The following is a 17,385-nucleotide window of genomic DNA, read 5'->3' as shown; positions in this document are numbered from 1 at the left end:
CGTGGGGGTCACAGTCATGAGTGTAAAAGAAAAAAAAAAAAATTACGTTTTTAGGCCCGTGATTCAGATAGATCCGATTTGTTGTTTCCAAAAATTCAGGCCCTTTGACTTAATTCTAGTGATAACTGAAACACTAAGGAACCACCAGTTTATTTTTTTGGAAGTTCAACAGAGACAAAGATGGGTTGCCCCCATCTACAGACCCGCATAATCTTTGATCTGGAAGGTCCTTGTGGGGAGCGCCTCTGTTCGATGGTAAGTGGTGGAGCACAGTGTCGGGGGCTCAAATCTCAGCCCTGCTTCTGACCTGCGGTGGTTCCTTCACACGCTTGGTTTCCATATCTGTAAATGGGGACTGATACTGTAATTCCCCTTAGGGTTATTATGAAGATTTCATGGAATAATGTTTGTAAGGCATTCAGTGTAGCATCTGACACATATGTGCCTGATGGATGATCCTCCAAAACAAAGCACGGGGGTGCCTGGGTGGCTCAGTCGTTAAGCGTCTGCCTTTGGCTCAGGTCATGATCCCAGGGTCCTGGGATGGAGCCCCGCATCCGGCTCCCTTCTCTGTAGGAAGCCTGCTTCTCCCTCTCCCACTCCCCCTGCTTGTGTTCCCTCTCTGGCTGTCTCTCTCTCTGTCAAACAAATAAAATCTTTAAAAAAAAAAAAAACCAAAAGCATGAAAAGTTCAGTCCTGAAAGTTTCTGCCATCATACTGTGTTTTTTCTTTTTTTTAAATTTAGGCTTTTTATTTTTTTGGAAAGAAGACAAGAAGCGCCACATTCTTTCCTGCAGGAAGAATGTGGGCACCTCCCATCTCTAGATCGTGGATGTGGAAAGTCGCCCTCTAGCTCTTGTCTAAATAGCTTGGCGGTTCATGGCAGGTCATCTGTGGGAGTCGTTAGCGGGTAGGAGCAAACTGCAGTGCGTGCTGGCCTGATTGGGAAGTTGGCTTGAACTTGCTCTGCAGTTCCCCACCCTCTCCCTGGGTGGGTCTGTCCTGGTTGAGGAGTCACCGTGAGACCCTAGAGCACTTGAGTTTTGTGAGTCCAGGGCTGTTTCAGGTGTGGATCTTGGAAGGAGAATGCCTTCTCAGGGGTAGGGAGGACCCTTGTAGGCACTGTAGCTTGTTCTGATCTTGCCCTGGATAAGCAGATATGTTAGAGAACTTCTTCCCTTAGATAAGGCAGCTTTGCCAGTAAGTGTGCTTTACCTCTTCTAAGCCAGTGCAAGGTAATAATAACCCTGAAGGGCAGTATCCCTTGTGAAGGGGGAAGATGGTGGGCCTGCATGATGTGGTCTCGGTTCATCCTCAAGCATTTCATAGCAGTTGATGTTGGTCCAGTCACTTAACGCCCCTGGCCTCTAATTCCTGCTCTGGAAATTGGGAATGTCAGCACTTACCTTTCAAGGTCGTTGTGAGGGTAACATGAGGATCACGCATCGAGAAAGCGTTCTCTAAACAGAAAAGTGCTGGCTGGATCATAGTCATTTTTGGAGCCTTAACAAGAAAGACCTCGAGGGCTGCTTTTCTTTTTTGCTTTCTCCTTGTCAGATGCTTTTCTGTCATTTAGGAAAAATAAACCCAAACCCTGTCATATTTAGGGTAGAGAAGGGTACTGCGCGGTGGGGTGGAGAGAGAATCATCTTCGGAATTAAGTTCCTTATCTGCTACTAACTGTGTGATCTCGGGCACATTCCTTGACTTCCCTCAGTCTCTGTGAGCTTGTCTGTGAAGTGGGGAGCAACATAGTCACCTCGCAGATTTGTTGGGGAGTAAAGGAGCTGACACTCAAAAAGTGCCTCGTGTGGGCTTAGGTAAATGTCACACCCCTGCTTTCCATCTGACGGGGCCCCGGGAGGGTAATGCTGCAGTGGGGCAGAGGTGGAGGAGGGGGTGAGGGTGGCCACGGATGGTGGAAAGTGGCCACGCAGTCTCTGGCTCCCATGCGTCCTGGTCCGGATCTCAGCACTGCCCTGACCAGCGGTATAACTTTGGAAAAGTTGTTTCACTACCCTAAACCCCAGCTTCCTCTAAAGCAGGAACAGTGGTGTTACCTTCTGGATTTTATAAATACAAACCGAGAACGTATGTGGATGTACCTAGCACAGCACCTGACATACAGTAAGTATGTCTTCAGTCTGTTTGAGCTGTCCTCACTGTTCCATTCCTGATGTGTTTGGGAATGTGGTCTGGAAATAGCCTTGAAAGTGGGATAAAGCACATGCCAGGTAATGGGGTTTGGGGAAACGAGGGGGGGCCCCCCATATGTGGCTGGGGAACACACCGAGTGCATCCTGCAGGAATATAGCTAAATAGGCACTCTTGTGATACACCTTGTTTTTGGACTTGTTCCAACAAGCTGGTCACCCATGGCTGTTTGTCGAGGACCGAGTGTGTGAATCACAACCCCGTCAGAAAGGTACGTGCAAGGTGCAGGTGAAGTCACGGGACCAGGACGTTTTCCAAAATGTGCACTGCACTGTAAAACTCAAATGGTTTCTCCAGCTTCTCAGCTGTTAGAGAAGAAAATTGGCCCTTGGGTCTCCAGGCCTTAGATGATTAAGCCAGGGGCTGGTAGATGATAAACCTCGGATTATTGTCTAATTTGTGCTTGTTTGTATTTTCTTTGCTGTGTTTGCTCAGTTGGCAGAGAGAACACATTTTCGAAGGAAGTGGACCTGCCTAGAAGGCAGAAACATTAGGGGCTTATTCTTCTATGTTCATTCGTCCATTCAACAGAATATACATGTGCTTACTGTCTTCCACACAGTGTGTTAAGGGCTGGGGCTAACAGCATTCTCTGTGACAGGGTCCTTTGCCCTCTGGTGGCTCTTTCTGTGGTGAGTCACAATAATACAAATGTCAATAGGTCCTAGAGGAGCACAGCAGGGGAGAGAGGAAGGTGAGAGAAGCCCCTTCTTAACTAGAGCTGCCCCTCCGAATCACCTGGGGAGCCTTTTGTCCATCCACATGCCTCGTTCAGAGGGCCTGGAATGGCCTAGACTTTCAGATTTTTGGAATGATTCTTTTGCCTCTCCAGTTATGAACCGCTGCAAAGTGATAGGGAGCCTTTGAAGGTGTTAAGCAAGGAAATGCTGGGATCAGAGTGTGTTTTAGGAAAAGTCATTCTGGTGGCAGTTCGTGGAGGGCGGGAAAGGCCAGCAATGGAAAGACTAGCCAATTGGCTGGTGCAGTAGCCTGTGGGAAAGAGGATGGGAACTCTGACCCGCATCTGGGACCGTGGCAGCGGCATGGCGTATCATCTAGGGGTGCTTTTGAGTAACTGTGGCTTAAGCAATCAAGGTATGCAATCATTTCCCATGTGAAGAAGTCTGCATTGAGGGTGGTGCAGTGGGTTGGAGGAGGTGGGGCTCTAGGTCAGTATCTCTGTGATCCTCTTGGCTTTTCCCTTGGGATTGGGAGATAGAGTCTGTTCTGATTACCTGTTGCCATATGACAAATCACCCCAACAGTTAGGGTGTCAAAACAACCATTTTGTAATGCCGACAGATTCTGTGGATTAGGAATTCAGGCGCAGGGAACAGTGGAGGTGGGTGATTTTTTGCTCCACAATTTCTGGGGACTTCGTTGGGAGGACTTGGACAGCTGGACACTGGAACCTTATAGAGACTTCTTTATTCAAACGTATGTTGACTTAGGGGCAATCTCCGTAGAGACCATCAGTTGGAGCGCCTCTACCTGACCTGTTTCTGTGGCTTGGGTTTCTTAGCCTGGCCAACTCAGGATCATCGGGGTGTTACATGGAAGCTCAGGGCTCCAACGCAAGGTTCCAGCTCTGGAAGACATATGGCACATCCCTTCTGTACTCTGATGTCAGAGCAGTCACAGGCCTGCCAGGTTCACAAGATCAGTGCATAGATACCCCCTTTCAGTGGGAGAACCATTAAAGAATCGGTGCCATGTTTTAAGACTTCCAGAGCCACAGCTCCATATGACACCAGCGTGTGTGACCATCGCAAGAAGTCAGAAAGGGGGAAGCCAGAGAAGTCCTCAGATCCTTTTATCAGGCGAGAAAACCTCCCCAGTCCTCCAAGTTAACTTCCCTTTGTGGCCCATTGACCAACAGTGGATCACGTGGTCACAGCCACTCAGCTGGGAGGGACACCGGGGAAGTGAGTACTTTGCAAAGGGACAGCGTTGCCAGGATTGACATAGAGCTGATCCTGATTCATCGCCTGGGGCTGACAACATTGCTGCCCAAACAAAATCAGAGTTCTGTTCACAAGAAAGGGCAGGGGCCAGGGGATGGCTGTTTGGTGCATCAAAGTGCTCGTCACGGATGGTGAGCAAATATGTTTAGAAAATGCTTCATACTCTTTTTGTCCCATGGGGAATTAAAATATACGTGAACTTATTAAAGGCTCTGAGATGTCCTGTAATAAAGAAACCTGCTTAACTTGCTTATCTGAGCATTTATTTTTTCACAGAGCGCTTTCTGACGTGTAACTTCTATTAGCAAGGGTGAATGAGGACATTTCAGAAAATGCTATTATAAAGTTTTTCGTTTTTTTTTTTTTTTGCAGGGTTGGGGTAAGTGTTTTATTTTTTTAAAGATTTTATTTATTTATTTGAGAGAGAGAGACAGAGAGAGTGAGAGAGAGCACAAGAGGGGGTAGAGGCAGAGGGAGAAGCAGACTCCCCACTGAGCAGGGAGCCCCATGCGGGACTCGATCCCGGGACTCCGGGATCATGACTTGAGCTGAAGGCAGTCGCCTAACCAGCTGAGCCACCCAGGTGCCCCAGGGGGAAGTGTTTTAAGAAAAAAATCTGTGAGACTGTTTGGCAGTTCCACTGGTGTATGAAGCTTACTTATCTCCCGAAGTTACTTGTATTCACTTATTTACTCAGTCAACAGACGTAGACCGAGTGATGCCCTGAGCTCGGCCAATGATGGCTGTGAGGTAGTGCAACTGGAGAGAGGTCCCTGAGTCAGGGCGGGGACAGGCGAGAGTGCAGGGCTGTGGCGCCTCGCAGGGCGGAGCGATGCCTACTTAGAGGAACTGGAAGCAGAGGCACTTCTGCGGAGGCTTGAGTTTTGTTAAAACTAAGAACCTCGGAATGAATGTAACATGGAAACCTCAGCATCGAGTCAAAGCTAGCAGGTTAAGGATTCTTTAGTTCCTTCTTCAGGTGGAATATTCGGGTGAGTCGGTGAGCTGGGCAGTGCCTTGCCCTCTCCCGTCACGTGCCCGTTTGCTCTCAGGTCCGTCCCCTGCCCTTTCTGGCCTCCGCTCCGTACTGCAGGGCACTCATTTCCCAGGTTCCCTTGCCCGCCGGCTTTGGTGTGTCTGACCCGGGGAGCACTGGCAGGAGACCCGAGGAGGAGGGAAGAGGCCGTGGTTTTCCTCCCCAGACATGTCTCCTCTATGGCCTCCAAGGGTTCTGCTGGGCCATTCCACCATGCTCTGGCTCCCGTCACGGGGGGCATGGCCCTTGGGCTCTGGTGACCCTGCTGTTGGGAATTTCCAGAGTGCCTCACCATCCTCTGTTTGGCTTCTTGGCTCTTCCATCCTGGAGGAAAGGATCCCTGCACTCTGTTATTTCAGCTAAAATAACTAGATAGATTTTTGTTTCCCTGACCAAATCTTGAGTGATGCAAAACCCGAATGTACTTAATTGATTTGAGATTATTATCTAAGAATACTAGTTTTCATTGGTCAGTATAACTCTGAGATTGCTCCTTTCTTTTCATTCATGAAAGGGGAGTTCCACTGGTTTATCACTAGTCTTGATAAAACCCCTGACAGACTTGACTTCTGCTGCTTGGACTGAGACCTCTCTGTTCCTTCTAGTCAGTGTGTGTTTTCCAAAGCAAAGAAGCAAACAAATCAAAGAGGACTTGACTGAGAATGTGTAACACAGGGACTATTTTGGATTCTCCTCGTTTTGGGGAATAGTCAAGGTGTGTGAACTGTGAAAAGGAGTCATTTTTTTGACCCTTACAGTCCCATTACTTTGCCACAGTAACGGGGTGGCATATAATAAATATGCAGGAATTAATTAATGTCTAACTAGAGTTACAGAGTACGTGGCAGCTTAGGGGAGGCAGAGACTCGTTAAGTAGAATGGACAAAGCCTTCCACCCTACCGCACGGCAACCCACCACTTCTCCAAAGTAGGACTTCCTCTGCTTCCCATTATCTAATTAGATTCCACTGGCTACTTCGGTCCAGAAGGAGGAGGCCATCCATGCCTTGAAAATAACTCCCTCCTTTTAGTTAGACGGTGGTGATTAGTATAATCTGGTAATCATAATGGGTTCCCTGAGGCAACACCCAACGTGAAGAGTGATTGACCTGCTGTCGGTCCTGATTTCCTTGGGTGGCTGCTGACAACATCACAGGGCATTTTGTTAACGTTGGGGATTGCTGGGCGGTGTAGATGAATGTGCTTGTGAAGGTAAGCAGAGCACCTGGCACATAATAGACGGGCAGTAATTGCTGGCTGTTCCTGGATTTCTCATCATCGTTTCATTTTGTGAGCATGTACTTCTCGTTAAGTGTTTGACATGCATTATCTCATCTAATCCCCACAAAAACTCTAAAGTGGGAAATAGGAAAATCCTCGTTTCACAGAGAAGAGAACCAGGGCTGGGTGTGTGTGGGGGTGAGTGGATCATTCAAGATCATAAAACTGCTGGGACATGAAGCTGAAAGTTGAGCCTGGCCTGTTTGATTCATAACATTTTCTTTTTCGTTTCTTTTTTTTATTAACATATAATGTATTATTTGTTTCGGGGGTACAGGTCTGTGATTCATCAGCCTTACACAATTCACAGCGCTCACCATAGCACTTACCCTCCCCAGTGTCCATCAGATTCTTAACATTTTCTGAACTGTACTGTCTGAATGGCCACGTTACCGACAAGTCATTGAAAAATACATTTTATTATTTTATTATTTTATTTTATTTTAAAGATTTATTTATTTGACAGAGAGAGGAGGGGCAGAGGGAGAGAATCTTTAAGCAGACTCCCCACTGAGTGCAGAGGCTGAACGTGGGGCTCAGTCTCGTGACCCTGTGATCATGACATGAGCTGAAATCAAGAGTCGGATGCTTTGTGAAGCCACTAGGTGCCCCCAAAAATACCTTTTGAAAAGTAACAGACAATAAGCATCGAGGATGTACCGGCTGCAAGTTTAGCGTATGGTGATTAAAAAAATACAACTTTCAGATTGGTTCTTCCAATCAGCATGATTCTCGAGCACTCTTGGTGTATGCAGCTCTGTAGGGAGCCTTGGTTAGAGGAGGAAGGACTAGGCACATGATCTCAGCAAACGGCAACTGAGCCAGTCCTCACAGAAGAGGGAGTGGAACGCGAGCATTAACGTGTCACAGGCTGAATACCCAGGGACGTGGGAGAGAAGACCGAGGAGCCTCCCATCGGCGGTTCTTGCACCTTTATACCTGGTTCAGGAGACAGAATTTGGTGTCTAACAGATGCCCGGTTTTGCCTCTTTCTGCAGCATGGCCTGGAGCGAGTTCCTGTCCTGTGAGCCACCGTATCCTCAGGCACAAAAAAGGAGCTAATGAGGACGACCTCACAGAAGTGTCAGCTTGTTTCTGACACGCGTATTTGTTAATTCAGTTCTTAAATATATTCTTGTATAAGGTAATGTCAGGATATTTAGAACAACCCCCAACAAACACAAATGGCCCCTGAGCTTTTAGATTCAGCCTTCATACTAGGTTCGCCCCCCCCCCCCACCTTGAGTCTTTGCTTATCTGGCAAATGCACGAAAGAAAATTAATTGCCTGCAGCTGCCACCATGAAATACCCAGAAAGTCACCTTGGAGGAAAACCACACTTCCAAGAAAAAACAAAGACACAGAGTTCAAAAAAAGAACGCTCTATGATCGGCCAGTTGCCCATCCTGAAGTCCTAGATGGGTTCTGTGATTATTTGGTGAATTGACAAAGTTCCTGGATTACTAAATCAGAATCCCTGAAATGCCTCCAAGTGGTGAGGTTGATCAGGACAGGAAAAAGGGCAGCCAGCCTGCACTGGGTGGAGGATGGAGGAGGTGGGAGTGGGAGCCCGTGCTCCCTGGGCTCGGAAGTCCCACAGGAAGGCTGAGGGTGCAGCACGTAGGGCTCCGCTCTCCCACCCACAGGGTCAGATAGGCCATCTACCATCCGGTCTCTGGATGTCTGGAGTGACTCTGGACTTGAGGCCCAGCAGCTAACAGCTTCCTGTCTCATCTTTCTATCATTGACCAAAGTTCGGATCAGGATGTTCTTTGCTTTATGAAATAATATTCCAGAATATATTTTCTGAGACATCCAATCTGTTGAACATGGAACATCTAAGGCCTTATGATGTGTTAAGAAATGTGAAAACTTTTTTTTTTTTTTTAAAGATTTTATTTATTTATTTGATAGAGATAGAGAGAGGGAGAGCACAAGCAGGGGGAGCGGCAGGCAGAGGGAGAGGGAGAAACAGACTCCCTGCTGAGGAAGGAGCCCGATGTGGGGCTTGATCCCAGGACCCTGGGATCATGACCTGAGCCGAAGGCAGCCGCTTAACCGACTGAGCCACCCAGGCGCCCCATATCTTTTTTTTTTTTAATTTAATTTTATTATATTATGTTAGTCACCCTACAATACATCATTAGTTTTTGATGTGGTGATCCATGATCCATTGTTTTTGTATAACACCCAGTGCTCCATGCAGTACGTGCCCTTCTTAATATCCATCACCCAGCTAACTCATCCCCCCACCCCCCCTTCCCTCTAAAACCCTCAGTTTCTCGGAGTCCATAGTCTCTCATAGTTCATCTACCCCTCCGATTCTTCCACCTTCATTTTACCCTTCCTTCTCCAAATGTCCTCCGTGTTATTCCTCATGTTCCACAAATAAGTGAAACCATATGATAATTGACTTTCTCTGCTCGACTTATTTCACTTAGCATAATCTCCTCCAGTCCTATCCATGTTGATGTAAAAGTTGGGTATTCATCCTTTCTGATGACTGAGTAATATTCCATTGTATATATGGACCACATCTTCTTTATCCATTCATCTGTTGAAGGGCATCTCTGCTCTTTCCACAGTTTGGCTATTGCGGACATTGCTGCTATGAACACTGGGGTGCATATGGCCCTTCTTTTCACTACATCTGTGTCCGGGGTAAATGCCCAGTAGTGCAATTGCTGGGTCATAGGGTAGCTCTATTTTTAAATTTTTGAGGAACCTCCACACTGTTTTCCAAAGTGGCTGTACCAATTTGCATTCCCACCAAGAGGGTTCCCCTTTCTCCACAACCTCTCCAACATTTGTTGTTTCTTGCCCTGTCCATTTTTGCCATTCTAAGTGGTGTAAGGTGGTATCTCAGTGTGGTTTTAATTTGTTTCCCTGATGGCTAATGATGATGAACATTTTTTCATGTGTCTGTTAGCCATTTGTATGTCTTCTTCAGAGAAGTGTCTGTTCATCTCTTCTGCCCATTTTTTGACTTGATTATTTGTTTTTTGGGGGTTGAGTTTGAGAAGTTCTTTATAGATCTTGGATACCAGCCCTTTATCTGTAGTGTCATTTGCAAATATCTTCTACCATTCTGTGGGTTGCCTCCTTGTTTTGTTGACTGTTTTCCTTTGCTGTGCAGAAGCTTTTTATCTTGATGAAGTCCCAAAAGTTCATTTTTGCTTCTGTTTCACTAGCTTTTGGAGAGGTATCTTGAAAGAAGTTGCTGTGGCCGATGTCAGAGAGGTTATTGCCTATGTTCTCCTCTAGGATTTTGATGGATTCCTGTATCACATTGAGGTCTTTCATCCATTTTGAGTTTATCTTTGTGTATGGTGTTAGAGAATGGTCGAGTTTCATTCTTCTGCATGTGGCTGTCCAATTTTCCCAGCACCATTTATTGAAGAGATTGTCTTTTTTCCATTGCATATTTTTTCCTGCTTTGTCGAAGATTATTTGACCATAGAGTTGAGGGTCCATATCTGGGCTCTCTATTCTGCTCCATTGGTCTATATGTCTGTTTTTGTGCCAGTACCATGCTGTCTTGATGATCACTGTCTTTGTAATATAGTTTGAAATCGGGCAACGTGATGCCCCCAGCTTTGTTTTTCTTTTGCAACATTTCCTTGGCGATTTGGGGTCTTTTCTGATTCCATAGAAATTTTAGGATTGTTTGTTCCAGCACTTTGAAAAATGTCATTGGAATTTTGATCGGGATGGCATTGAAGGTATAGATTGCTCTGGGTAGCATAGACATTTTAACAATGTTTATTCTTCCGATCCATGATCATGGAATGTTTTTCCATCTTTTTGTGTCTCCTTCAATTTCTTTCATGAGTGTTTTGTAGTTCCTAGAGTATAGATCCTTTACCTCTTTGGTTAGGTTTATTCCGAGGTATCTTATGGTTTTTGGTGCTATTGTAAATGGAATCGTTTCTCTAATTTCTTTTTCTACAGTTGCGTTGTTAGTGTATAAGAAAGCAACTGATTTCTGTGCATTGATTTTGTATCCTGCCACGTTACTGAATTGCTGGATGAGTTCTAGTAATTTGGGGGTGGAATCTTTTGGGTTTTCCACATAAAGTATCATGTCGTCTGCGAAAAGAGAGAGTTTGACTTCTTCTTTGCCAATTTGAATACCTTTTATTTCTTTTCGTTGTCTGATTGCTGTTGCTAGGACTTCTAGTACTATGTTGAACAATAGTGGCGAGAGTGGGCATCCTTGACGTGTTCCTGATCTTAAGGGAAAGGCTCTCAGCTTTTCCCCATTGAGGATGATATTCGCTGTGGGTTTTTCATAGATGGATTTTATGAACTTGAGGAATGTTCCTTCTATCCCTATACTCTGAGGAGTTTTAATCAGGAAAGGATGCTGTATTTTGTCAAATGCTTTTTCTGCATCATTTGAGAGGACCATATGGTTCTTCTCTCTCCTCTTATTAATGTGTTCTATCACATTGATTGATTTGCGAATGTTGAACCACACTTGCATTCCGGGGATAAATCCCACTTGGTCGTGGTGGATGATCCTTTTAATGTATTGTTGGATCCTATTAGCTAGGATTTTGTTGAGGATTTTGGAATCCATATTCATCAGGGATATCAGTCTGAAATTCTCCTTTTTGACGGGGTCTGCCTGGTTTGGGGATTAAGGTAATGCTGGCCTCACAGAATGAGTCTGGAAGCTTTCCTTCTGTTTCTGTTTTTGAAACAGCTTCAGGAGAATAGGTATTATTTCTTCTTTGAATGGTTGGTAGAATTCCCCAGGGAATCCATCAGGCCCCAGACTCTTGTGTTTTTGGGAGGTTTTTCATCACTGCTTCAATCTCGTTACTGGTTATTGGCCTATTCAGGTTGTCAATGTCTTTCTGTTTCAGTCTTGGCAGCTTGTAGGTTTCCAGGAAGGCCTCCATTTCATCCAGATTGCTCAGTTTATTGCATATAGTTGTTGATAATAATTTCTAATAATTGTTTCTGTTTCCTTGGTGTTAGTCGTGATCTCTCCCCTTTCATTCATCATTTTATTAATTTGGGTCCTTTCTCTTTTCTTTTGGATAAGTCTGGCCAGTGGTTTATCGATCTTATTAATTCTTTCAAAGAACCAACTTCTAGTTTCGTTGATCTGATCTACTGTGTTTCTGGTTTCTAATTCATTGATTTCTGCTCTAATTTTAATTATTTCTCTTCTAATGCGTGGCTTAGGCGTCGTTTGTTGCTTTTTCTCTAGTTCTTTAAGGTGTAGAGTTAGTTGGTGAATTCGGGATTTTTCTATTTTTTTGAGTGAGGCTTGGATGGCTATGTATTTCCCCCTTAGGACCGCCTTTGCAGTATCCCATAGGTTTTGGACCGCTGTGTTTTCGTTCTCATTGATTTCCATGAATTGTTTAAGTTCTTCTTTGATTTCTTGGTTGACCCAAACATTCTTGAGCAGAGTGGTCTTTAGCTTCCAAGTATTTGAATTTCTGCCAAATTTTTTCTTGTGATTGAATTCCAGTTTTAGAGAATTGTGCTCTGAGAATATGCAGGAAATAATCTCGGTCTTTTGGTATCGGTTGAGACCTGATTTGTGACCCAGTATATGGTCTATTCTGGAGAAAGTTCCATGTGCGCTCGAGAAGAATGAGTATTCTGTTGTTTTAGGGTGGAATGTTCTGTAAATATCTATGAGGTCCATCTGGTCCAGTGTATCATTCAAAGCTCTTGTTTCCTTGTTGATTTTCTGCTTAGATGATCTGTCCATTGCTGAGAGTGGAGTATTGAGGTCTCCTACAATTAACGTATTGTTATCAATATGACTCTTTATTTTGGTTAACAGTTGGCTTATATAGATGGCTGCTCCCATGTTGGGGGCATAGATATTTACAAATGTTAGGTCTTCTTGTTGGATAGACCCTTTAAGAATGATATAGTGTCCTTCTGTGTCTCTAACTACAGTCTTTAGTTTTAAATCTAATTTTTCTGATATAAGAATTGCTACCCCAGCTTTCTTTTGAGGTCCGCTGGCATGGAATATGGATCTCCATCCCTTCACTTTCAGTCTGGATGTATCTTTAGGTTCAAAATGAGTCTCTTGTAGAAAGCATATGGATGGGTCCTGTCTTTTTATCCAGTCTGCAACCCTGTGCCGTTTTATGGGAGCATTTAGGCTGTTCATGTTCAGAGTGATTATTGAAAGATATGAATTTATTGTCATCATGTTGCCTGTGAAGACCTTGTTTTTATAGAATGTCTCTCTAAATTTCTGTTGTATATCACTCTTGGTGTCTTTCTCCTTTTATAGAACCGCCCTTAATATTTCTTGCAGGGCCGGCTTAGTGGTCACATATTCTTTCAGTTTCCGCAGTGTTGGAAGCTCTGCATCTCTCCATCCATTCTAAATGACAGCCATGCCAGATAAAGTATTCTCGGCTGCATGTTCTTCTCGTTTAGTACCCTGAATATGTCTTGCCAGGCCTTTCTGGCTTGCCAGGGCTTTGTGGATAGGTCTGATGTTATTCTGATGTTCCTCCCTCTGTACGTAAGGAATCTCTTCCCCCTAACTGCCCTTAAGATGGTTTCCTTGGTTCTAAGATTTGTGAGTATTCCTATTACATGCCGGGATGTTGGCCTATTTTCCTTGATCTTGGGAGGGGTCCTCTCTGCCTCTAGGACATGAATGTTTGTTTCATTCCCCAGATTAGGGAAGTTCTCAGCTACGATTTGCTCAAATACATCTTCTAGTCCTCTCTCTCTCTCCACTCCCTCTGGGATTCCAATTATTCTGACATTGGAACGCTTCATGGTGTCACTTATTTCTCTGATTCTCTTATGTGAAACCCTTTTTGAAGTGGTTTGTGCGTTTTATCCTAGAGAGCCTTTTTTTCTCAGTCCTATTTGGTATAGTGGAATTACTTTGGCAAGACAGTCACATGATGGAAATGGGACATGGTGTGATGCAATGACATTATATGAGTTGTAACAGGAGCCAGTGTTTGATGTGAGAGACAAGGGAAGGGCAAAGTGGCAATTTCTGGCTTCACCCAAGGGCCTGAATCTGAGGTGGTCACACCTCTAGAGCCTGCCAGCATTCACAGGTGGTAACATAGGCCCTTGTTAGCGTTGGGTAGGTCTGGGATTCTGCTAGAGGTTAAACAGTTTGGAGAAGCCACAAGATCAAGTCTTAGAAATAATGCAAAAAGCATCCCAGTTGGAGTCTGGAGTGCTCCCACGTCCAACCATCCCTATTTGAGTGTCGTCCCACTATGTGACCTGTGACCTCTTCAACCTTTAGGTTCCTCAGGTGAATAACGGTCCTCATGCGTCACCATGGATTGTTTTGCCAGCTGTGAAAATGCTTCACAAATGTGTGGGTAGCGACTTGTATTTGGATTTATACTCTGATGATACGATTACATTGCAATTTTATTTTATATCTTGAAGCAAGTGAGTCTACTCTCAAACTGTGGTTCATCACAACCAGCATATTTGTAGAGGGACAAAGTCCACAGTTCCACTGGCAGAAGTGCTCATTCGAGGGTTAGAGAACTCAAGTTTTATTTTTCCTGTTTTCTATTTAATCTGGAGAGCTCTGACTGGGTTTTCAAAATCAAGTGAATTATTTGCTGGAAGAAAGGTATGCTGGACACTGCATACTGAGTTGTATTTTATTGTATTCCTGATGGTAAGATGCTGCTGGATGGTGTTTTACAAGATTTGTCTGTTAATTGCCACAGCATTGATAAGCCCATCCTTCTGGAAGTGCGGCAGCTAGACCTGGTGGGCATTGAGGTCTCTGTCGGCTCTCTGAGGAGTGCTCACGCAGCAGTGTCTTGTGATGCTGTTCTATCTGGGAATGAAGTGCTGCTGGGAATATTTTATGATGCACACCTTGCATAATCAGGAACCTTCGTCAGGTGCAGAAATGGTCTGTGGCTGGAGTGTCTGGAGGCTGATCATCTGGGGGAATCCAGCAGAACACATGTCCAGGGGAAACTCCGGTGTCTCCTGAGGGGGCCATGCTTATTAGTCTCTCTCTCTCTCTTCTTTGTTTTCACTCTCTACATTTGTTCTCTCCCCTCCACTGCTTTTCTTTCCGACTTACCTTTTCTCTCTCTCCCATCCTCCCCCCTCTGGTGTTCTCGTTCCGGGGGTGGCCGACTGGTCTGCCTGATATGGTTTATTGGCTCTGTCATTTGACTCGTCTTCTTGGGTTTTCCTGGCTCTTCTTGACTCTGGTCCACAGCCTCCCATCCCAGATGGGTGGATGTGTTCTTCTCAGGGAGCAGGGCATGTGGGTTTTTGGTGACTGCTCTGGATGCTAGTTTATCTGGCCATGCAAAGGGCACTCACCCAGCAGCAGAAGACTTTTTAGTCCTCATGTTGTCCCACAAACCCAGAAGGTGGGCGGCTTTCCCCAGGGAGCTCTGCTAAGCTTTTATCTCAGTTGTGGACATGTTCTTCCTCTCCCAACAAAGGCTGTTGTCTTTGTGATTCTAGATCGAGGAAACTCGGCAAAACATTGACAAGATATCTGAGCACGTGGAAGAGGCTAAGAAACTCTACAGTATCATCCTGTCTGCACCGATTCCAGAGCCAAGTGAGTGTTTACTTAGACCTGAGTCACCCAGCAATGGCCCTTGGCATTGGGGCTGAGCCAGTTTTCCTCCCTCCTGTGAGCAGCAGGGGGTGTGTGCACCACACCACACTGTGTACACGTTGGGTCTGTCCATTCTCCTTTCCCTGCCTGAGCTCACGCGCCCAGCTCAGCCGGCTCTGGTCTTCATGGTCCCGCGGAGTCCATGTGGCCGAACTCTCCTCTCCTGGCCATCCAGCCCCTCTCACGACTGCAGTGACGCTGACTGCTCACGTCCCTCATCTCCGACCCTCGGCTGTACCTTTGCGTGTGCTGTTTCCCCACCTGAAACGCTTTTCCCCGCCCCCATCCAAATCCTGCCAGATCAAGGCCATCTTTTTTCCATGAGATGTTCCAGAATGGGTCACGTTCACTTCAATCCCACCTATTCCGAGACTCCCATTTGTTACCACCACCTCAGCAAACTTTCACATTTTTAGAGTGGGGTTAGGGCTGTATTTTAGGTTCCTTAAGGACAAGAAATGAGCCAGATGCTATCCTTTTGCTCTGAATTGTTCAGCAGCTCCCTAGCACCAGAAGGTTAAAGCTGGAATGTTTCAGCGGAGCACATGGGAATTGTCTTAGTCACATGCCTGCCCTTCTCCACACCCTTTTCTCCTGCCACCCTTCCCCCATGTCACCCACACTTTAGCCAGACTGAACTTTTGCTGTTCCCCAAATGGTTCTTGTCTCCTCATGTCTTTTACATATCGTCCCTCCTCCCAGAGACTCTGCTCTTCATCTCCTTTTCTGCCTGGTTAACACTTCCTCCTTTGTCAAGACACAATCTTACTATCATCTGTCTTTAGAAGTGTTTCCAGATCCCTCCAGGCTGTGCTAGGGGCTCTTCATCACCATCCTGTGCACACCTTGACCAGAACTCACACCTTACTCCACACTGCACATTAGAACAACTGATTTATTCGTTCCTTGTCCCCCAGTAGACCCTGAGCCCCTGAAGGCAGGATCTCTATCTTCTCTCTGATGGCTTAGTGTCTAGCTTAGGTCCAAGCTTGTAGCAGGTGCTGAAGGATGGTTTCTGAATGAATAGTCATGGCCAGTACTTCCTTTGCTCCATACATCCTAGAATAGCATTGTGCACATAGTAGGTATGTCATAAATATTTGCCTGAATCTAGGTTGATGAGCCTTTGTTGGCATCCCTTTTCTCAGAAATCCCATGAAACTCTCTCCTACCTTTGAGCTGAAGCCATCATGGTAAACCGGATGATTTCCTCTAAAAGCAAGGTTCTCATAATTTTGTGTGCCACAGGATTACTTGGGAAAGCTTTTTTTTTTTTTTTTTTTTAATTCAACTTAAAGTTAGTTAACATAGTGTATTTTTAGGTTTAGGGTAGAGTTTAGTGATTCATCAGTTGCACATAACACCCATTGCTCATTTACATCAAGTGCTCTCCTTATCTCCCCTCCAGCAACCCTCAGTTTGTTTCCTAGAGTTGAGTCTCTTATGGTTTGCCTCTTTCTCTGTTTTTATCTTATTTTTCCTTCCCTTCCCCTATGTTCATCTGTTTTGTTTCTTAAATTCCACATATGAGTAAAATTATATGGTATTTGTCTTTCTCTGACTTACTTTGCTTAGCATAATACCCTCTAGATCCATCCATATTGTTGAAAAATGGCAAGATTTCATCCTTTATGATGGCTGAGTAGTATTCTATTGTATATATATACCACATCTTCTTTATCCATTCATCTGTGGATGGACATCTGGGCTCTTTCCATATTTTGGCTTTTGTGGACATTGCTGCAATAAACATTGGGAAAGCTTGTTAAAAAGACAGATTGTAGGGCTCCAACTGTGGGTGTTTTTATTCTGTAGGTCTGGGACCAGGGTGCCTAGAAAAGTGCTTATTAAATAAGCTGTCTGTGATTCTAAGGACAGATGTCTAGGGAGCTCCTCAGGATAAATACTGCTGTGGGTGGTGGGTACCTGAGAAAGCTCCCACCTCCCCTTGCTTGGTGAGGCTCACAGAGCAATTAGTCTCTCTAGCTGATTCTGCTTGCCTTTGTTTACCCAGAAACCAAGGATGACCTAGAGCAGCTCACAACCGAGATCAAGAAAAGGGCCAACAACGTCCGGAACAAACTGAAGAGTAAGAAGGGAGCAACGGCAACAAGCCAGCCCCACCACCAGCCGCCTCACATCCGCGGCGCCCACATCCGCGGGGCCCAGCTCTTCTGGACCGAAACTCATCCAGATGATACGCTCGTCCCATCTTCGCTTGTAGTTTGGGCACTGCCCCCGAAATCTTGCCTGTCCTGGA

General features: G+C 45.3%; 2 protein-coding genes across 9 annotated transcripts in view; both read left to right on the top strand.

Annotated features, from left to right (window-relative positions):
- LOC118547243 (uncharacterized) overlaps positions 1-17,385 on the top strand; it is a 215,832-nt gene that overhangs the window by 93,958 nt on the left and 104,489 nt on the right. The window lies entirely within an intron of this gene.
- Positions 1-17,385, top strand: part of STX3 (syntaxin 3) — a 47,384-nt gene that overhangs the window by 15,642 nt on the left and 14,357 nt on the right. For all 8 annotated transcript variants that reach the window (XM_036110595.2, XM_078057956.1, XM_078057960.1 and 5 more), the window contains exons 3-4: positions 14,966-15,065; positions 17,140-17,214. In XM_036110595.2, coding sequence (XP_035966488.1) covers positions 14,966-15,065; positions 17,140-17,214 — 175 coding nt within the window. The remainder of the gene's footprint in view (positions 1-14,965; positions 15,066-17,139; positions 17,215-17,385) is intronic.

Source organism: Halichoerus grypus, chromosome 11 (genome assembly GCF_964656455.1).
Source record: "Halichoerus grypus chromosome 11, mHalGry1.hap1.1, whole genome shotgun sequence".
In the NCBI taxonomy this organism is placed as follows: domain Eukaryota; kingdom Metazoa; phylum Chordata; class Mammalia; order Carnivora; family Phocidae; genus Halichoerus; species Halichoerus grypus.
The sequence above is the reverse complement of the archived record's forward strand: the minus strand, read 5'-3'. Positions and strand labels throughout refer to the sequence as shown.